General features: G+C 46.4%; 1 protein-coding gene across 1 annotated transcript in view; it reads right to left on the bottom strand.

Moving 5' to 3' along the window:
- Positions 1–18,362, bottom strand: part of LOC144584249 (uncharacterized) — a 44,085-nt gene extending 25,723 nt beyond the window's left edge. Inside the window, exons 1-2 of the mRNA XM_078379977.1 lie at positions 18,310–18,362; positions 16,276–16,423 (exon numbers count right to left, since the gene is read on the bottom strand). Coding sequence (XP_078236103.1) covers positions 16,276–16,423; positions 18,310–18,362 — 201 coding nt within the window. The remainder of the gene's footprint in view (positions 1–16,275; positions 16,424–18,309) is intronic.
- Positions 18,363–22,948: the final 4,586 nt, after the last annotated feature.

Raw genomic sequence — 22,948 nt, 5'->3', positions numbered from 1 at the left:
CTTTTCACTGCACAAACATCCATACCTATGGATCCTGAAGGTATCATGTGCTGAAAATCCTAACATTTCACACACTTGTAGGGGCTGCCATATATTTTGCCACTGAGGAATCATAGAATAGTGAAGTTGGAAGGGGCCTCTAAGGCCATTAAGTCTATCCCCCAGCTCAATGCAGGAATGCAAATCAAAGCAGATCTGCCAGGTGGCTGGCTTTCTCTTGAATGCCTCCAGTGTTGGAGCACTCATCACCTCTCAAGTTAATTGGTTCCACTGTCGTACTACTCTAACAGTCAGGAAGTTTTTCCTGATATTCAACCAAAATCTGGCTTCCTGTAACATAAGCCCATTGTTGTGTGTCCTTAACTCGGGGATGATCGAGAAAAGTCTTGCCAGACAATGAGATTTTTCCCCCCAGTCTGCCTGTAAGAATAAAATATTGGCTAGAACCTTTCAATGTTTTTATGCTGGTGTAACGCAATCTGTAGAAATCTTAATGGCTAATTGCTCTAAATTTGGATCAAAGCAGAACAGTTAACCTGTGGCAACTTTCTGCTGAGGTTTACTACGGGGTTGCAGGCATAGTGAATCAGATTTTGGCTACTGTCTTAAGGCTTCAAAATTAATGGACAACTTGTTGGTGCCGGCCATGTAAACAGAGCCTATTAATAACCCCACAAGAACCTAAAAAAAAAACGTAATGGGTGGCCTTGATAGTCAGGGCCAGATCTTAGATATGAGAATTAGTTATGTCATAGTTTGATCCGTGCAATGTAGGAGAACATGATTTTACCTGACGTTACAGGCAGATCGTCCACAGGCAATAGCTAATGCCTTAGGAGAAAAATTCAAGTGATTTGGGCAACGAAACTGAGCCAGAAACTAGAGATAACATAAACTAAACTAAAAATCATCAAGTTAACCTTCTCTGCTGGAAAAAAGTTAAACCTCTGGCCAAACTATGGTCACTAATTCGATTCAGAGGCTAATTTACCCCCATTGTAGAATCCATGTGCATATATGTGTTTTGTAAAATATGAAAATAAATTTAAAAATACTCTGGGCCCCCAAAAAGGCACATCTGCTACACCATCACTCACAGATGGGTTAGACTGTGCAGTTCTCAATATGGGAACTATTGGATAGCTCAGTGGTAAGTATCTGGCTGTAGGGCCAGAGGTTAGGAGTTCAATTCTGCACTGTGCCTCCTTGACAGGAGCTAGACCCGATGATCCGTAGGGTCCCTTCCAGCTCTGCTTACCTTATTATAAGTGTAAATGGACATGGCAGATTTTTTTTCCATCAGGGCATTCCTGTATTAACAAGGGAAATCTGAGTGTAGAGACAGGATGGTCCCATAGCTATTTTCATCATCTATGCAGTAATGTGGGCTGGTGTGGGAATGCAGAGATGAGAAAATTCAGATTTTTGGTAATCAAGCATGTTGCTCAAATATACCTCAAGCTCAACAAAAGAACGAATCCAGTTATGCTAAAAAAACACAAAAACTAATATGCAACAGCAATCCATCTGTTATTACAGATACCTCTTATGCTTCGATCAAAACTCGTAGGTTGGGGGTGGGAGGAACCCCAACAAAGCAAAACAAAAAAATTAAATAACGCAACTGCCCTGAATCCACAGAAGCATGAACGAGAGTTTGGGAAGTTACCTTCTGGGACTACAACTCCCAGAATCCTCCACTCACCATTCTAATTGTTCTATGCAGGGAAATTCTGTAGTCAAAATAATTCACTTTCCCAGTCTGTCCAAATTCTGATTCTAGTAACGGGAAGGAGGAAGAATGCTTGTGTTTCTGCTTCAAACAGGTGCATTTCCTTTTTGAATTGACAAAATTCCCCCATACCACCGAATTTCATTAGCACATAGGAAGTTTTGACCCAGTTTAGACCATTTTGCCCAGTACTCTCTGCTGTGACTGGCAAAAAGGAGCATTTCAGGACTTCGGCAGAAGATTTTCCCATCACCTACTACCTGACCCCTTTAAGTTGAAATGCTGTGAGTTTAGCATGCAAAGCAGATACTCTTTCACTGAGCAATGTCCCCCCTTTCCCGGAGCAGACAAAGCTCCATTTAATCCCATATTCTGTTTCCAACTATGACCAGACAGAAGCCTCTGGGATTTCTGCCAGCAGGCATGCGGCAATGGCTGCCCTTTGTTGTTTAATCCCAACATTTGTTACTCAGAGATATACTTCTTCTGAACATGGAAGCTCTGTGAAGCGAACACAGCGAATAGAAACACGCACATATGTCTCCCATAAATCCTCCATCCCAATCCTTGCAGAAAGGCTGCAGAAACCAGAGGACCTCATCACATCTGGTAGGAGTGAATTCTTTGTTACAGGAGCTATCCCACCCACCTTCTACCCTCCGTTTAAAAATCTGGGTTTTGCATCTCTTAATATACCGCTATGACCATCTGCTTCAGTGAGAATCTGCTAGGTGACATTCTTCCCTCTTCTGCCAGCTAGATCAATAAGCTAACGGTGGAGAACTTCCGCCTCTCCCTTACCAATTTTATTATGCTATTAGACTCCGGACTCCCATTTTTTCCCCCCAGTGTGGTCAGTGCCGAGATGACGTGAATTGTAATGAAACTGTGCCTGGAGGATCACAGACTCCCCATTTCTGTTCTAAACTTTTTATATACATCCTTGGATGATGGAAGGCAGAAGGTCCAGCAGGTTGACTGCTAGGAGTTGCCATTTCCCACAATATGCAGTACAATCATTTACTCAGAAGCATGTAGATCCAAATCAATGTGGCTTATTCTCTAGGAAGTGAATTTAGGATTGTAGGCTGAATTTGGAAATCACTACTTCAACCAATTTTGCTAGAAATAGTGGTGTACTGGTCATTGACTTTCAGACTGGGGCCAGGTCACATGCAAACCTCAAACAGGTTACATCAGAGACAAAACCATTGTATTTTCCTGCCTTTTTAAAAAAAAGCTAATTGTTTGGAAAAGGAAAGGGAAAGCAAGTATAAAGATGGAAGCCGTAGGAGAGAGAAGGAAGAAGTGGACAAGAGAAATAGAAAAGAGTGATTGATACATAAGGCAAAAAATGGATCTAGTGTAATTGACTGGGATGAAAGATGGGTCCCCATTTTGAATGTCAATTGGCGAAGTAACGAGACACAGAAAAATGCATTGTGCTGACCTAGCTAGATGTTGTGAATCTTTCTGAGAGAATTGGATGTTTGAATTGTGTCCAAAAGTACATGGAGCTGTGAAAACCTTAAGAACTCAAATATTGGCAAGGAGATAATGGGGCATTCAAATTAAAAAGGACAAAGAGGCAAAGCTCTCTCAACATGGCGTCATTGATTTGTGATCCACACACTGTATATCCTTCATTTTTATTCTTGCTTCGTTTGCAACCTTCTGCCACCCCCCCCACACACATATATATATGCACGCAAACCTGAAAGACCTGGCACACTGAAGCTTCCATACCAAACCAGAACCAGCTTAAAAAACACATCTTGGAAACTTGCAATTCTCTGTCCCACTTCCCTTTCCTTCGTTTGTACACATAGCCGGGTGACCAGCTTTTTCTATTAGGTTGCTATCAGGCCCACTTCTATGCACAGAAAGAGCAAGTTGAACATCTCTGCACTCTGAAACTGGAAGCATGTCTGCTCTTGGAAAAGCATCAGAGATGTTACAACAGGGATGGGACTCTTTGGTGGAAACCTGCCAGTGGCTGCAAACCAGGAGCTGATGAGACCAAAATCAAAGTTTTGGGGTAAAGGCATCAGGCCAAGGTTTTGAAAGAAGCTCTCTGGCCTGTATCTTGCCTGTAGGCTGCAGATTTTCCACTCCTCTACTGTAGAGAAAGAGAACTGACCAGCAAATGAATGGCTCTCCTGGCCTGGATGACCAGCAAATGAATGGCTCTCTTGTGTCCCACATTCTCTGAAAGTTCCTGACCCGGCTTTGCTCTCAGATACCCACTAGACAGCACCTGAGAAGAACTGTATCATTTGCTTATTTGCTTGTTCACAACATTCTCCTCACCTCCTTCAACCATAGAGATAGCAACTATAATGAAAATAATAAAAGAATAAGGAGAAGAAGAACTCCAGATAAGGACAACAAGACATGGAAAAGGAGCCAATCCAAAGCTAATTACTGTATCTTTAAATGCCTCAACAAAGAAACAGGATTTGATCTAAGCCTAAAACAGGGGTCTCAAACTCACTTTACCTGGGGGCCGCTGGAGGCAGAATCTGAGTGAGGCTGGGCTGCATCAGATTTTCCGCCAAGCGGAGCAAGAGCCCGAGGAAACCGCCCAGGAGTTCCCTTAGTCCGGTTGGGGCTCCGAGGAGGAGAAGGAGGATGGGCGTGCAAGCCCTCGTCGCCAGCCACGACCCCCTCCAGCTCCTTCTTCATTATCACCATCATCACCAGCCGCAGCATGATGAAGAAGCGGAGAAGGGAGGGAGCACTGGCAACCGCCTAGCGGGGTGGGGAGGAGGGCAAGACATAGAATTTAAAAAAAACTCTCACAGAATTCTCCTTGCCAAAGGAGAAAAGCCCCCACCGGTACCTGCGAAATTAAACAGAACGGGGTGGGGGCCCCATAGGTGCTCTTGACAGCAGAGGACGCGTGGGCAGGCAAGTCGGGGGCCACAAACTATCATCCGGCGGGCCGCAAATGGCCCCCGGGCCTCATGTTTGAGACCCCTGGCCTAAAATCACTGCAGTGTTTGGTACCAGTCAGACCTCATGAGGAGATTATTCCCAATTTGGGGTAACCGTGGTACCTCCCTGATGATCAGATACAGAGAGAGAAATTTAGGTCTCCTGCAGTTTAAGTGAGGGCAGCATGAAATTTTGGAATGGAGGGTGAGGTGCCCACCTGTCCCAGTCCACAAGCTACTGCACACTTTAGGGCTTTGAAGATAAGCACAATTTCTTATCTTTAAGAGAGCTTGGAAAGAAATAGGTAGCCGTTGAAACTCTTTCAGGATCTGTACAGTATTCTGCTTGGAAAAACCAGGCGTAGTTCTTTTGCCAGTTTATACTGGTACACCAGTATTGTTCTTAACACAATGGCACTTGACAAGTAGGACAACATGCCTGGGTATAGTAAGGGTGGGGTACTTTGGAAGATCTCTGGATGGCTGAGAGGGTGGAGGTCACCCCCAAATGGCCTAGTCCAGCCACAAGCAACTTGTAAACCAAGGTTTGCATGAAACCCTTGTCCTTATTTTGTGTGGTTCACACAGTTATAAATCATCGTCATCATCTCAGAATTGAAAGGGGCCCTATGGATCATCACGTCCAGCTCCTGTCAAGGAGGCCCAGTGGGGATTCAAACTCCCAACCTCTGTGTCCATAGCCAGATGCCTAAACCTGACACAACCCAGTAGGAGAGGAGGGCAGGAAGGCAAAAACATAGAACAGAAAGCCGGAATGGCGGGAATGAAGATGGCAAGGGGACCCCAATATGCGACTAATTCAGCTCTCTGATAAAAGAAAGGGAAGAGGGGAAGCAGAAAAGGACAAAGGAGTGATAGGAAAAGAAAAATAGTTCTTATTTAGATAGATAAAACTTTGGCATTGGATTTGGTTTCTTGGGTGAAGAGGTTTTAGCATGTTGACTTTTTGTTTTTTACTGCTGTGCTTTTCATGCTGTTTGTGTGCTTAATATGAACACTTACTTGTATTTTATTATTGTTAAGCTATCTTAAACACCAGTTTTGATGGACAGGCGCGATAGAAACTTAATATGTGAACACATTCACAGGCAAAAATGGTGCAGGGGTATAAAGAGAATGCTTCCTCTTTGAGCATTAGAGCGTCTGTAATTTTAAGTCAGGATGAGAAGTAGACAGAACGCAGCTTCTCAGGTCACAAGGCTACAGGACTCTGAACATATATTTGCAAGAGACTTTCACGAGCCCACCATTGAGAAGTGCGCTAGGCCAACTTGTCAGTTCTTGTGTGCAATACTTTGGCTTAAAAGGAGACAACAGCTTTCTTTTCCTTCATCACCTATTCTCTCCTAGGGAGGACAGCCCTTTCAGCATTCGGCAGCTGCTGTTTATTGCCAATCCGTAGCTTCCACATGACATCCCAACATTTGTTAAGGGTAAAAATAGGTACATTTTAAAAAAAAATTACCTGAGATTTATGTTGAGGACAGAACAGAAGCTATTTTTCTGCTATGTTTGTTAGCCTAACTCTCAATATATTATGCCCTGAAAATAATTATTTCATTCTCTTCTTAACATTAAAAAAAAATTAGATTTAAAAATCCATGTTTTCCATTACACGACACAAGTCCAATGGGATTTTGATAATTTTAAATGGCTGTATATAACAGCAAAATTATCAGAACAAGAACTTAAAAATTAAAATCCAGCACTCTTAAGAGGTACAGGTGCCACTGATAGTTGCAATATAGTGAAAAAATAGGTGTGTTTACAAATGAATAACCCCAGTCTTTGGGGAAAAAAACTCTTAGCTAAAATATCTAGGATGTTTTTTTTCTTTTGTTTTGACTTTCTGCTTCAGTTGAAATAACATGTTGAGAAATGGAAACTATTTATTTATTTATTTAGTACTGTATTCAATTTATACACCACTCATCTAGCGAATTGCTACTTTACAACAACAACAAAAAGAAACAAAGTAGAATTGCACTCATAGACTAAACTATCCCACAAATAGGTTGTGCTTAAGATACAAAAAAAAGTAGGAAAAGTTTTAGGGCGGAATAGGGTGATATTCATGTCAAGAGACTGGTAATAAGGATGAAAGGATGTTATAAAGCTATGAAAAACGGTCCCAAGGGACTGAAGCATCCTGGCAGAATTAGTTTCCTTTAAAAATTTTTTTAAAAAGGTGGATTCTAAGCAAGATGGAAGGGCTTTAAGCAAAGTTGTTAGAAAAAGAAAACTCAGACCCCGCACAGGATTTGGGGAGGGGGGCTAGCAACGGCTGGGTCCGGAAGGGTTAAGGGGGAGCAAAACTGTCAGGCTGAAGCCTGTGTTAGGCCTCGTTGCCATGACGGCAGACTGTCTCGCTGGCACTCCCTGACCCCTGAAGGGGGATCTTGGGGAGGGGGAGAAAAAGGCTGAGACACAGACACTACTGGGCGGGTGGGGTTGGGGCAAAGTCCCCGGAGAACCAGTCTAACACCTGATACACACGTTACAGCCACACACACACACACAAAACACACACAGAGGAGAGTGAGGTTCAAATCGCACATGCACAGCAAAGACGCAGGCGGACCAAGGTGCCGTTGAGCTTCTCCGTGCTGTGATTTGCAGGGATGCATATTAGCACACAACCCACACGGAGGCAGACAAAGAACGAAGCGGCAGCCACATACATCACCCGTCACCGGCTAATACACAGCAGTCGATAAATTACAATACCAAATGAATGCAACACAGGTAAAAAAAAAACGAAACAAAAACATACGCATCTCGATCCAGATGCAAAATGCAGGGAAAAAGAAGGGGAGGAAATGATACGACAAAGAGAAAATAGCAAAGCAGGTGCAGGGCAAAAATGTTCACAGCTCAAACCCCACAAGAGGTGGACACACACAAAAAGTGTGCCGTACCGCCGAGACGACTACGTGAGACTCAGGAATTTCAGAACCTTAAGCTCATTGTCACTCAAAAAGTCCAAAAGCTAAGAGGTCACACAATAAAGCCAGGCAGCAGACAATGAGGGCCAGTTAAAGACGCAAAATAAGAGTGGGCCAAGAAACCAGGAGGCCAACCCAACAGTCATCCCACAGAAAACACAACATCTCTGCATGCCGAGTCCATAACAATGAGAAATCCTTCAATTTCATCCCTAATAGGATTTATGACTCTGTACCTAATGCATACACAAATCTTGTCCACATCACCATTCCCCCGCCCTCCAGCTTGATTACCTTTGTTGTCACCAGAGTCAAAAAGACCATTTTGACGCAACCTGTCGAGCACCACCATCCCCTACCATCACCACCCTTCCCACCCAGCTTCCTCCTCCTCCACCTTCCAGGAGCTGATCAAACACAACAAGGACAGGGAAATAAGAAGTAATGGATACTGATGGACACCATTGATCCTTATATCTCACATCTGACAGCCTTCCGTTGTCTTAGACTGGGACAGCTGGGTTAATGTTATGTGCTGTTGAGTTGCATCTGACTTCTAGTGACCCTAGTAAGGTTTCGAAGGATATGAGACAATTAAACAATGGTTTTATCAGTTCCACTCCCCCAGTGAGATTCCATGTCTGAGCAGGGATTTGAACCCCGGTTACCTGAGTCCTATTCCACCACTCCACTGCACTGCCCCCCCCAGCCTATCTGAAGATACTAGGAATTAAACAATTAGACATTCTACAAACAAGGTAGCTGATGCAACACTGAGCAGTCTGGGCAAAATGGCACCACCATAAAGGGACCCCGCTAAGAAATAGGCTGCTTTCTGGCCCAACTCCACTCCAGTCATCTTGAACCAGTCTGCCTAACTAGAACAGAGTGACATCATACTTTTTTAGACAACCTACCGTATTTTTCGCACCATAAGACACACTTTTCCCCCACAAAACAGGGGGGGGTGGAAAGTCTGTGCGTCTTATGGAGCGAAGAAAAGAGATTATATTTTCCTGTTTTCTTCTCCTAAAAAAATGGTGCATCTTATGGAAAGGTGTGTCTTATGGAGCGAAAAATACGGGTATATTCCTAATTTATCACTCATGGTACCTTGCTTCCAGAGTGGGCTGGCTTTAAAAAAAGTACAGATACCAAGCCACATACCCCATCTTAGTTGTCCCCTAGAATCAGCCACACAGCTGGGTTCTGCACTTTTGATGCCTGTGATTCAGCTGCAGGTCTGGAGTAGAAAACTCATTTGCTGGTGAGGAAGGACAGACTTGGGTTAGAATACATGGCTTTGTCCTGAAGCCCTGACCCTTTATTTGGCCTGGCAGTGGAAAATATGCCAAAGGCCTCTCAATCAGGAAAACTCAAGTTTTCCCCATATAAACATATGGCCCCAGCACACTTCCTGAAGGGGATCCCCTATTCATGGGCTATTAGATAACCCCCCACTCCCATAACTAAACACAGTCATTTGCAATTGCATGCAGGTTGGAGCTTTGCCTGCCTGTTCAGACATTGAAGGCGGCTCTGCGGGCTGTTCCCACCACTCCCCTTCTGGGAACTGGCAGACAAACCATATGCACCCGACCGAGCGCATCCTTATAGCTGGTGTTAATCTCAGACAACTACTATGCCACCTGGTTCCATGCTTATAGCCATTAACACAAATCTGAATCCCCCTGTTATCCCTCCATATGGAAGAAGAAGGGTGCGATAGAATAGTTGTTCTAAGTCATTTATCATATTAAGATATGCCCTGCCTATGCACTTTCACTCAACCAGTTCCTCTATTTTTTTCTTTCTCAGAGGAAGGTGTGACAGCCGGAACATCCAATTTTTAAAAAAAACACACACAAAATGTTTTCTATGTAGAAGCACCCTAGTATCCCTATAATGTCCTGCTATGATCTCCACAACAGCTGGCATGGACAAAAAACTCAGGAAATGTGGGTAGCGGGTGGTTGGGGGTGATGAGTGTTGACATCGAACAGATCTCTGATGGTCAAGAAGTTGGGGAAGACCAGGATCAGGTCAGACTTTCATGACACTCTCCATGAACGGGCCTAGCCCTTTAAATAGACTAGCTGGGCAACCAAATGGCATCACTTTCTTTTCTGCCATCTCTGCATGGAGAAAAATCATAATCTGGGAGCCCTGCCCAGCCTGGCAAACCTGGTATAATATTTTTGCTCGGTCTGGGAGGCCTTATGTGAAGACCCTTACTGGGAAGAAGATGGATGGGTATTTCCCTTTGTCTCAGTAACACAATGCCATATCAATATTTCTGAGATATGAAATCCATTTCCTCTACATTGAGAACACTTCCTTCACCTCCCTTTGCCCAAAGCCACATTCCAGCCCAGCCCAGTTCTGTCTTCTTCTGAGAAAGTGAACATGACAGACATAGTGGCAAGTAGAGCTGCTAGCCTGAGATGCATACAATATACAGTATTTCACCCTGGGCACACACAAATTACTCCTAAAAGGACTGGGTAGCTGTGCATAACCTACAGAACACAGAGGTGACATGGAAAAAATGGGGATAATATATGCCACCTACTGCAAAAATAAAGAAAGCATGCCCTCCATCTACTGCTTGTAAGCCTTAGACATTTTTTTGGCTACATCACCAAACTCTAAAAATCTACTTGCTACCTGGTGCTAAGGTTCATACTGTCTTCAAGTCTTCATGTAAACCTGGCCTATCTAGACAGGTAAGAATGGGGCAGCATGACAAGCAACTGTGTTGCAATAAAACATGTGGGTCCATGCAGATTATAATGTGTACAGATAATGTGCTGGGATAGGATTTGGGGGGTGAGGAGGAACAGAAGGTTGAGTGAGAATCCCTAGATCGGTGAGGTTTACGAATGACAGATGAGAGGGTGGGTGGAGATGCAGCTAGGCATGAAGTTGTCTATCACAAGCAAAAACAGATCAGAGCCCATAAAGGGTGGTGAATGAATGTAGCAGAGATGGATGAATGGGAAGGTGTGAAGGACAGGGTTATCTTGCAACAGGTGGATCTCATTACATTAGGAGAAAAAAAGTTGAAATGAAGAGCTGGTTGACTAATCTCTGGAATACTGCGGTGGGCACCTATGCCATCTATTCATCTGGATTGACGGGGAAATGGAGGCAATTGGCCACCAGGTGCCTACCTTGGTTTGCATGTGACAATGTTCATGTCTGCACACACCACACATCACATGGGCCATCTATCCTGCCATAGCTGGCACTCCCAAGTTCTATGCCATGACCCCATTCACACCGACGGACAGTAACAAACCCACTTTCCTCCACCAACCCACAACCGAGAGAGTGCCTTCAACATTTAGAGAGATATGTGGCACTCTCTAGGCAAAGGGGCAGAGGAGGATGTGGGCAGAGACCCCGGCTGGAAGACCCATGAAGGAAAAGGGAGAGAAAGGAAGGGAAGGAACATAAAGAGAAAAGGAAAAGGGTAGGTGGGGATCACAATAAGCTCCCTTCCCCCATCTGGCCTGTTCTGCTGCAATTCCCTCCCTGCACACACACACACACACACTGCCTTAAAGCTGGCTGGTCGGGAGGTCAAATTATTAAGAGGATTCTGGCTCTAACACAGGGAGCGAAAGTATGTGGGGGTGGGGCTACAGATACAGTGTGAGACTGCCTGCATGCGCGCTTGTATGCACAAGAAGATTGCTTGGCCCTGCCTGCTTTCCAGACGTGGACATGAGCTCCTCCAACATGCAACCTGCCACATTTGGTCATAACAAATCTTCTCCCAGAGTTGGCCAACCACGCTCGCGAGTGGCCCCTGAATGCTAAAGCCCCAACTCTTCCCATTCTTCTCCCTCATTCTCACCTCTCCATTTCGTTTCTAATTTCAATGGTCAAAGACGGAGGGGGGCGGAATCAAAACTTCGGGCAACCCTTAAGCACCACCAAAAAAAAAGCACCCAACCTCAGAAAACAGAAAACACGTGAGATCATCTTGATGCCGGTGTCAAGAAAGTAGGTCAGGGCTGAAGAGGTGGGGAGCAAAGGTGGAACCATGAGGATGGTTCTCAATACAAAGGGGTACCTCAAAGGTTTCCCCAAGCATCAGCATCTTAGAACTGCACAGCTGGAAGGGACCCAATCTATACCCCCATTACATGTACCATGTCTGTTTCCTTTCAAAAGCAGTTAACACAAATGGAGTGACTGCTACACAAAACCCCAGAATTAGCTGCACCTTAGCTCTTGTCCTTAGCAATTACCTTGCTTTTTTCCCCCCTGTCTGCGAGAGATCATCCATAAACAGATATTCAGTTAACTCTCAAAGGATGAACATCCTGAATTCTAGATATATCCTCATTCCCATCTAAAACTGGTCTGCTGATTCATAGTCTGGAGCAGCAGAGGTTAATGCAAACAAATCATCATTCATTACTTCCAGTGCAGGAACACTCCAAGGATCTCAATTTTAATTCCCCAGAAGTGATTATCACCACATTAAGGGTTGGTTGCCCCTTGATGGAAGGGTTCAACCCTCACCTTAAGAGAGCAAGCAAAGATCTCTGAGTTTTAAGGTGGCATCTGTTTTTGGTTAAAAGAAATGTGGAAGCCCAAAATCTTCTTTGTGTTAGCATTGAGGTAATGGTGTGACAGCAATACAGGTGGACAGGGTACACTTGTGCAAGAATATCTTGAAAGCACCTAATACTACATTACGAAGAATATAAGAATAATATGCATCCTTCTGTATATATAAAAGCAAGATTCACGAATACATAACAATTTATGGTAGTTCATCAGCAGGATAAATATGGACACACAACCCAGCTGCTTTAGACAGTATGCAGTCCAGAGGTGACAGTGCAATATATGCCAGAGTAGGGAGCCAGAAGACTCGGTCCCCCCCCGCAACTCCCAAGATGGTGCCCCACCCTGGAACATCTCAGCAGAGGCCGTTTGCATGCAATTGCGCATGCGCGGACACCCCGGCACCTTTGATGAAGAACATATGCATCTGTTTCTTTGGACTGCAGATGTGGCCGCAAGCACTTGTTAACTTTCCCCCCCCTAGGGTGCATGCATGCTTGGCACAGGGATGTCGATGGCTGGCCATACGCAGGAGAGGGTGCATTCGCAGCTATGCCTGACTGAGTGGTGTATGGATTTGTCTCTATGTACAGAGAAGAGGGGAAGAGGGGAAGGAGGGTGCTATTTTCATGCATGGAGAACGGTAAAGGCAGCGTTGTATAAGGAGCATGGGCAGAGGATTCCCTGCTTGGAATAGATTCTCCAACTACCGCCATCAAATTGTTGCAAACCCACCCACCCCCCACCTCCACCCCCGAATTCCCTCCTCTTAGCCCCCATGCTCCTGCTAAGCAAACTGATTTATGCTCTGGCAAAGCTCTACCAATGAATGGAGGCTGCCTGGGCTGGGAGAGACCCCTGACCTCGCCCATGACCTCTGACCCTGTCTGGCTTCACAGACAGGCTGCAGCTGGGTCTCTCCCCCTTGACCCTTTAATTCCAGACCTGCCCTTCCCCACCAAGGAGACTGCTAGACATTAACCCCATGAGTGCTGCAGCCTTCTTTCTCACTCATTCTTTTTTCTCTTAAAATAATAATAATTTAAAAAAAAATAAAATAGAGCAGGAGCCAAGTCAGCTTGGATTGATGGGTGGGAGGTGGACCACAGGTGAGGAGAAAGATGCCGCTGGGTTCCTGAGCCACGTACATGACTCCTATCTTGCCAAAATCGAAAAAGCATATCTAGATCTCAAGATGAGGGGAACAGAGCTTACAATTTTAAGATGCCCCTTTGCTCTACTTTGAGATTCTTATATCCCATCCCCTCAACCCAAGACCCGGAGGCCAATGATTGCAACAGATCACCCGCGCCACTTCTCCTATAAGCTCCAAAAAGGCATGCTTTCCTGCCCCAAACCCTGTTCCTCTTCCCACGTAACAAGGCAATTTCACCCCGCCTGCAAATCCCAAATCTAAAATCAGGAAATATAGGCAAGAAGCCACTGGAAAAGACCCTCACCCTGTCTTCTTCCCGGCGTGAACCCCAAGGTTTCCCGGCTGCTTTTCGTGGACTCCTCCTACTGTCGTGCTGCATTCTCTCCCCCCACCTCCACCCCCCTTCTTAGCTCCCAGTTCCCCTACACATCACGGGCCAGGATCCCACCTGTCCTATTTTAGGGGGTCCCCACGGGATGGGGTGACTCGGAGCAGCAAAATATACAGTCGGGGGGGGACTGGGGGCGAGGAGCCTATCATCCCCCCTCCCCCTTTCCTGCCTGCCACTGCAGAGAGGTGCATCTTGGGATGAATAAATTATATGGGCAGTGGAATGGCAGAATTCAGGGACAGAGGAAAGGCAGAGTCGGGGAGACTAGAAAAGGGAGGGGGGGAGAGTCTGCTGCTGACTCCCCTCCCAGGGCTGCTGTTGGTCTGAAAGGTCAGGATCCCACACCTTTATTCGGGACACCCAAGGCATAATCAGAGCATAATCCATAATCGCTCTGAATGATCAGATTCCTCTCCACCCAGCCTGTAAAAAAATTTTCACAGGCCTGATTTCCAGTGTACTGTACTCTCCCGCTCCACAAAACTGCCCCCCCTTGCACCCATGAGCCTGGTTGCTCAAGCCCCCTTACAACCCCTCTCTCCTCCTTGATCCAAAGGGGGGGGGGGCAAGTCAAGTAGCCCACTGCCTTGCAATTTTGCACACACAAGCCCCCACCACCACCACAATACAGGCAGGGAGTGCAGGGTGATCGGAGAAAACCCCCCCTCCCCAATATTTTTTTTAACACTTAAAGGGGGAAAAAAATGCCCAAAATAGATCTGCCAGAAACACATTTTCCTGGGAGCGAGCAACACAGTGGGATCTACTTCTGAGTAAACATGGAGAGGAGTCAAGCTTCCAGGCACCTCTCCTTCCCGGCCGAAGGGGGTCCAGCCAAGATAGTCCAATGATTTTTTTTTAAAAGCAAAACAAAACACAAGTCAAATGCAATGAGTCCTGACCCCCCTTTCCCCTACAGACGGCCTCCACTTCCTTAGAGCCTCCACCCACCTCCAGGACCACCCCACCTGGCTCACCTACCTGATCCACGAGGAGGGGGGCGGCTCTGCCGAGATCCTCTCTCTCCCCAACCCAAACCCCACAAACTTCCTTGCCACCCCATTTACAGGTCCCACAAAGTGTGCCTTGTTTGGAAGAGGGTGTGTGTGTGTGGGGGGGGAGAGATCCAGACAAAGGCTATGTGTCTTCAAGGTGTACCAAGAGGGGAGAGCCAGGAGAGAGACGCGGGAAGAGAACTAGGGGTGGTGGTGGGGGGGGGGAAAGGACTGTCATTCTATTGCCCTCCCATTTTCATCCCCCCCCACTTCTTGATGTAGGAGGGGGGGAGAGCCAAATCCCTCCTTTCCCTTCCTCCTCCACCTCCTCCCCGGTTCCCCTCTTTCCGAACTTGACCTCCGATCTGCTTCTTCTTTGCTCTCGCCTCCGCACCCCCTCCTCCGACACCACCACCACCATCATCACCCACCCACCCCCTTTTCCAGGCTTCTTGGACAGGAAAATACACAGCAGTGCAAGGAGAGGCTGGACTGGAAAAGGGGCCCCGTAGGGGAAGCAGGGAGGGAGAGAAGAAGGAGGGCAAGGGGGGGGGGGGTTGGCTGTCCAGCCAGGAGTTGCTGCACCTGCAGGGGAGGGGGGAGCTGGCCCTTCTTAAGAGGTTCACACACACACACACACACACAAAACTCGGGGATGATGGGGGCGGCTGGTTCTTTCCTGCACAGGCTCCATAGGGCTGGAGGAAGGGCAGAGCCTGAGAAAGACAGAGGCGGAGGGGGGGGCGAGAACGAGGAGGGCGAGAGAGAGAGAAAAAAAAGATGTCAGGTTCCTGGGGAGGGAAAGCAAAAGCAGGGCTGGAACTGAAGGACAAGGGAGGGGGGGGGAAAGAGAATTTGTTCGGGGGGGGGCGCGTTGGGATTGGAATCGGGACAGAAAACAGGAGCAACCTCCTCTCTTCTCACCCCCCCCCCGTTCCCACCTCCTGCCAATGCAGAAATAGGATTGGCAGACCGAGAAAGGCTGGGGGGTGGGGTGGAAAGAGAAAGAACGGGGGGGGGGGGGGAAGCGGATCTGCAAACGGAGAGCAAGCATCAAGGTTTTTTAAAAAATGGGTCCCGGCGCCCCAATGACAGGAGCAGAGGGGGGGGAACCCGAAAGGGGTAAGGAAGGGAAGGCTGCGGGGAAAGGAGGGGACCCGGCGTCCGCCCCACCGGCCACTTACCGGGGAGTAAAAGCCCCTGAACTTCCAGCGGGAAGGAAGGGAGGGAGGGAGGGGGGGGAGATGGAAAGAGAGAGGGAGGGAGGGGGGGTCTCCAGATAAGGTGACAGGAGAAAGGCGAGAAGGAGGAAGAGATTAGGGAGGAAGAGGAGGACGGGGCAGGAGCTGCTGCGGATGGAGAGGGAGGGAGGGAGGGAGGGAGGGGGTGCCCGAAGGACATGTCCCCGGCTCCTTGCAATGCGCAGGAAGGAGGGAGGGCTTGCATAGGGAGTCCCCCCCCCCGCTCCGCAAGATGCCCAGCTTCAATGGCCCAAGAGAGGCGCCCTGCACTCACCTGCCAGGGTCCCCAGCTGCTTGCTTGCTTGCTGCTGCTTGCTGCTGTTGCTCCGGCAGGCTTGCAGGCTGGCTCGCAGGCTTGGCTTGCAGGCTGCCACCCGCCTCCACCACCATCGCCTCCTCCTCCTCCTCCTCCTCCTCCTTCTCTGCGTCTCCACCGGCAACGAAGCCCCAAGTCTCCGGGGCCCGCCAGCGCTGCATGCTGGGAGAGCCCTCTCTCTCTCTCTCTCTCTCTTTGGGGGTGCTGGTGATGTCATGGGCTGGAGAAAGGGGGGGGGGTCGGCGGGATATTGGATCCCCTCCCGGAAAAGAAGGGGGGGAGCGGGAAGGAGGGAGGGGAAGGGAGGGAGGGAGAAGGGAAGAAAGCAAAGCAGGCGACTCCCCTCCCTCCCTGGCGCTCTCTGGACTGCGCTAAGTCACCTTCTTCTGCCTGCTGCAAAAGGGTCTCCTGAGCCCCCCCTTCCTCTCCCCAATTTGGTGGAGGGAGGCGGTTGCAAGCAGTGGGGCTGGTGCCCTCCACAGCCAGCCAGCCAGCCAGGAAGGAAGGAAGAAGCTGGAGAGAGAGCGAGAGAGAGAGCACAGTACAGGCGGTAGTAGGACGCCTGGGTCCCTGATCTCTCTCTCTCTCTCTATCCATCTATCTTTTCCCCCACCCCACTCGGCCCTAGCCAGCTGACCTGGTCAAGTGATAACCCAGTGATAAGCAACGGAAGAACTTAATTTGAGAGAAGGCTCAGCAGAGCTGAAAAAGAGAGAGAAAGAGAGAGACTCATTTCAAAGCCAAGGCTTTTGAGCCCTGGGACAGACTGGTCCTGATGCAAGAAGAGTGCCCCTGAGCGTACCTGGGGATGGGCGGCCTTTTAGGTGTAAGTGAATATATGTTTGGTTTCCGTGGGCTAAAGAGGCACGAGTGTGTCAATAAATGAGCAATCCAATAAATGAGCCGTTTGGTAAATAAGTCGTTCCCTTTGGCCTAAACCGGTGGCACAGTTAGTCAGTTTCACCCGCAGCTCGTTTTCATTCTGTGCTTTCCCTACTTGAGGAAGGTGGGGAAAAATATATAGCGATCGTCATAATCTTAGAACTGCAAAGCTGGAAGGGACCCTATGGATCGTCAGGTCCAGCCCCTGTCAAAGAGGCAGAGCGGGGGAATCGAACTCTTAGCCTCTGGCTCTTCAGCCAGATATATAATGGGATCAGCAAGCATTTGACAATGAAGCTCAATCTGAGACTGAACCATTTTCTCATGCCAGCCATGGATGCCTGAGCCGTTAATCAATCTTTACATTCTCTTTGAACAATCTAGAATTCTAGTTCTCAACCTTTGACCCTTCCGACACTGTGGACTTCAAGCACCAATATCCCCTACCCACTGGCCATACTGGCTAAGGTTTCTGGGAGTTGAGGTCCAAGGTATCTGGAAGGCCTAAGGGATGAAAATAATGGTTCTGTGCTGGTGGTTCCCAACCTTGGGTAATCCAGATGTTCCTGGACTGCAACCCCCAGAAAACTCAGCCAGCATAGCTGGTGGTGAAGACTTCTGGGAACTGTAGTCCAAGAACAGCTGATTTATGCAAGGTAGGGAATCACTGCTCTACGTTGTTCAGGAAAAAGGCAGAGATATGCACTGACACATAAAAAAGAGTTCCATTGTCTTTCTCCATCTCACAAGCAAATAAGCTGCAGCCCATAGTTTGAGAGCTCCTAGAAAAGGGTGAAATGGGGTCTTCTTTACTAATAGATTCAATGCCCCTTTTTCTTATCACTGCATTTATGGCATCAAATTTAGTAACACATTTCCCTGCAGAACACATTCTATCAAAGGGACTTTCCAAAGTAGAAGGCCTCGTACCTAGGTTTGTGCCAGATTTATTCCACCCTTCTGTCATGGAATTGAAGAAGGAATGCTAATATGTAGTGAAGTGTTCAAGAGTATTGGATGAGGACTTATAAATCTGTCTTCTAGTCCTCAGTGAGCCAGGAAACCTACACAGTGAGTGTGAGCCTGTCTTTTGTGCTCTGCCTAACCTACCTAAGCAGGATTGTTGTTGGGATGAAAGTGGAGAAGACAGATATTTCTGCCATTGTATATTCACTATTATGCAGGTTATTTAATAAGAATAATAAGAATAAACAATTGAATTTCTTAGCATTGCTGACAGATAAGTGCAATGTAGTAGTAGTAGTAATAGTAATAATAGTAATAGTAATAGTAGTAGTAGTAGTAATAATGATAATGATAATGATGATGATGACGACGATGACAACAACAACAACAACAACAACAACAACAACAACAACAACAACAACAACAATAATAATAATAATAATAATAATAATAATAATAATAATAATAGCAGTCCTCATATACATAAGGCACACCATAGCAGTTTCTAAAGAAGCAGTCCATTTAGTCTGGGTTAATCTTTTGGCAAATAAAATAAAATAAAATAAACAGAATATGCTGATCATGTATTTGCACACCGTGTCCGAGGAAGTAGATTTTGATCCATGAAAGCTCACATCGAAATAAACCTGCTAAAAGTGCTATAATATTTTGCCTTAGCCCTGCTTTTCCCCCCTTTTTTTAAAGCTCACATACAGTATGCTGTGTAACTCTGTGCCAGTCACTCTCCCTCTGCTAGCCTTATCTAACTCAGAGCTGTGTCATGAAGCTTGTAAGAGAGCAAAGGAGAAAAACTGGGAGGGAGCCGGGCGTCCTCGTACCATCCTGAAGGAAGGTTAGGCTTAGTGGCATGATGGGAAGTCAGCCCTCCTCGCTGTAACATTTTGTTGCAGGCCATACGTCTCCCTACAGATAAGGGACAGCTGGTAACCTTACAACCCACCAACTTAAGAAGCAAAATATGATGTGTTCTATTGTTATTTTAAGTGTTAAGCCATCTGGAGAGTGTATAAATGGAGAGAAGAGGAGGAGAGAGTGCATGTGTTCAATAAACAGTGTCAGCAAAAGTCCTGGGTCTCCCTCAAATGCACAGGACTCAAATAACTTGGTTCTTACTCATATTTGTGGATGAGGATGTGAATTGTTTCACCGCTAGGCACCCCCGACACCCTTTCCTCGCTTACCTCTTTCACCTCACGATGTTGGATGAGACGTCACGGTCTGGACAGGAGAAATGGTGTCCTGAACTCAAGAAAGGACGGCCCAGGATAAGCTTTGTTCCACGAATTAGGCTGAATGTTCCCCCCAAATCTCATCCTGGAGAATAAATGGAGAAAGAATTTTAACCAAACCTCAAATCCGGGGCGTGTTTTGAATAAATTCCTCTGGAGAAGAATTCCATCAATTAACTCCATGCTGCTGCTAGACAATAAATAAGACTAGCCATTCTAAGAAGGCAAAAAAAAAAAAAAAAAAGCCCATCCATGATCAGAATGATTTCCCTGATCAGAGAAATTTAACAGTCATTCCACTGGGCTGAGGAAGAGGGAAAGATGGAAAACAGGGTCACCTTCAACCCTCTGAGAAACCAACTTCACCTAGCTGTCATCCAGCAGCCCTTCCTCAAGGACTGACGAGATGAAGAGTTTGCACTTCAGCTATTCTTTATCCTTTTCCCTCATCACCCCCTTTTCCTTTTGTGCCATGTCTTTTTGAACGGCATGCTTGCGACCAGGGACAGTGTTTGTGTTTTCCACTGATTCATAAACTGCTCAGAGGACCTTCCCAGCTGTAGAATGGGCTGTAGATGCAGTAAGATAGACAGACAGACAGACAGACAGACAGACAGACAGACAGACAGATAGATAGATAGATAGATAGATAGATAGATAGATAGATAGATAGATAGATGGATGGATGGATGGATGGATGGATGGATGGATGGATGGATGGATGGATGGATGGATGGATGGATGGATGGATAGATAGATAGATAGATAGATAGATAGATAGATAGATAGATAGATAGATAGATAGATAGATAGATAGATAGATACAGTGGTGCCTCGCTTGACAACGTTAATTCCAGCGAAATCGCTGTAGAGCAAAAATGTCGTAAAGCGAAATAAAAATGCACATTGAAATGCATTGAAAACTGTTCAGTGCATTCCAATAGGCTGAATAACTCACCGTCCAGCGAAGATCCTCCATACGGGTGGCCATTTTTGGTGCCTGTAAAGCGAGGAATCTGTCCAAAAACACAGCGGGGAGCCATTTTGAGCAGCCGGCGGCCATTTTGAAAACCTGATCAGCTTTTTTGATCGTTGTTATGCGAAGAATCGATTCCCAAAGCAGGGAACCAATCATCGCTAAGCGGAAAAAAAACCCCATCTAAATATCGTTTTGCGATCGCAATTGCGATTGCAAAAACATCGTCGTGAAGCGGATTCATCGTTATACGGGGTAATCATTAAGCGGGGCATGACTGTAGATACATAGATAGATGAATGAATGAATGAATAGGCCCAGACAATCAAGTGTTGCTTTTCTCAAGTGGGAAAACTATTTTCTTTGACAAAGAGATACAAAGTACATGTGGCCTGGTTTTGCTCTCTAAAATGCTTAGGTATTTTCAAGCTTAAAAATAGACCTCCAGAATTCACAGCTTGAGACAGAGCTTACGTGTGGACATATATTAGCCCCAACGAGCACCCCATGCCCTACATCCTTAATTTCTGATATAACACACTGGGTGTGCACATTAAATGTGCCCCTGACACTTCTTCTGGCGGTGGCCTTCACTTTTAGTCCCAGCTGCCTGACTGTTCAGCCAAGGGAGGCCAAAGGAGCACTTCACGGTTGCCTAGCAACCACAGGCCCCACTCCTTCTAGCCATTTTGGGGGCTGACCTGTAAGTGGCTGCGGAGTTTGTCCTGCCGCGAAGCCAGACAACCTAAATGTGTTTCGGCTATTGCATGCACAACAGGAACACAGTTTAGCAACTCGTATCGAAGAGGAATAAGGAAACGAAAGGAGCAAATAAGACTAGCAGAAAATTGTACTTTCGACAATATCTGTGTTTAGATTTTGCATGTGAGAAATTACGTAGACGGTGTAGGTGGCCCTAAGCAAAGTGACAATAGGCTAAGAAGATGCATCTTGCCCATGGATGAACAACATGGTGGGCAGACCAGGTGCTAACAGGAGGCGGAGCCGAAGTTGGTGGTAGGCGGAGCCAGAGACCACAGCAGGCGGAGCCAAGTAATTCTGACTTTTGTCATCCCCTTCCTTCCTGATTGCAGTAACAATACTTGAGGACATCTCTGAACAATGTCAATTAAGAGACCAGACTATGGTAATAAGTGAGGTGGTAAAATAAATCAAGTGATGGATTGGGGTTTTCGAATTCAGTTTCAAGTCATGTGGCAGTCATGTGGTTTTTGGGGTCACTACATGCATCCTCTTGAGGAAACTTTTAATCAAATTTTAACCCGTGTTGTATATTGGTCGAGGGGGCTACACAGGTGTTTAGAATAACTGCATTTGAGGATTTATCTAGCACCTGACCACCCTCACATTGGCTGCCTCTCACTGCCACTAGCCTTTGCTCTTGTGTTGTTATTTTTAACATTTTTGTTAAATCTGAAATACTGCTAGAACAGAACCGCAGATAGGAAAAAGAAAGGCTGAAATTGAGTAGGCTTGTGAAGGAGGGAGACACCCAGCCGGGGCTGAAATTGACCAGATATTTTGACTACAAATAACCCTCTAGCAGAAGAATAAAACACCTGCTTTCTGATCAAAATAACATGATTCATGGTCAAAACAATCCATGCTTCCATGTGCGTCACAAATGTACCTTTTAAAAAAAATGATTTAAAACATGCTAAATCCGATTCACCCCTTCACGGATTGCTGCCTCGTCGTGGCGAAGGGGCTTGAGTCATTCAGCGAGGTTACGGGCTATGCCGTGCAGGGACACCCAAGATGGACAGATCATAGTAGAGAGTTCGGACTAAACGCAATCCACCTGGGGCAGGAACTGGCAAGCCACTCCAGGATCTTTGCCAAGAACACACCATGGACAGAAACAAAAGTATGGTTACACTAGGGGAAGAAAAGTCATACAGTGGACCCTCTACTTACGGAGGTAATCCGTATTGGAACAGGTCAAAAAGTCTGTAGGTTGAGTCTCCATTGACCTACAATGCATTGAAAACCAACTAATCCCGTAACTGGCCGTTTTTGTTCCATTTTTGTTCCATTTTGGTTTTTTTTTCTGGTCTGTAGGTCGATTCTCCGGCTGCAAGTTGAACCTAAATTTTGTGGCCAGAGAAGTCTGTAACTCAAAAAGTCTGTAAGTCGAGCCATCTGTAAGTCGAGGGTCCACTGTATTTCAATGGGATTTGTTGTTGTTTAGTCATTAAGTTGTGTCCGACTGTTCGTGACCCCATGGACCAGAGCACGCCAGGCCTCCCCATCTTCCATATCCTACTGATCCAAATACTCCTCAGTTAGTTCAAATTAAAACAGAATAATCTCTCACAATTGTTGACACCGAGCTGTTCCAAATTAAGTGCCCACATCACAGACTGCTGTTTCTGCTTCTCCCACAGAATTACCTCAGAAAAAGGATGCCATGTATCCCTCAGCCTCTCTCTTGAAGGTGGCACTCCTGGGCACACTAGCAAGACTCCCTTACCTGCTGGATTATTAATGGCCAATTATTAATTGATCATTAATTATTAGTGGAAAGTTTGTTACT

This window comes from Pogona vitticeps, chromosome 9, assembly GCF_051106095.1.
Source record: "Pogona vitticeps strain Pit_001003342236 chromosome 9, PviZW2.1, whole genome shotgun sequence".
NCBI lineage: Eukaryota > Metazoa > Chordata > Lepidosauria > Squamata > Agamidae > Pogona > Pogona vitticeps.
Note: the sequence above shows the minus strand (reverse complement) of the source record. Positions and strands in the feature narration are given on the sequence as shown.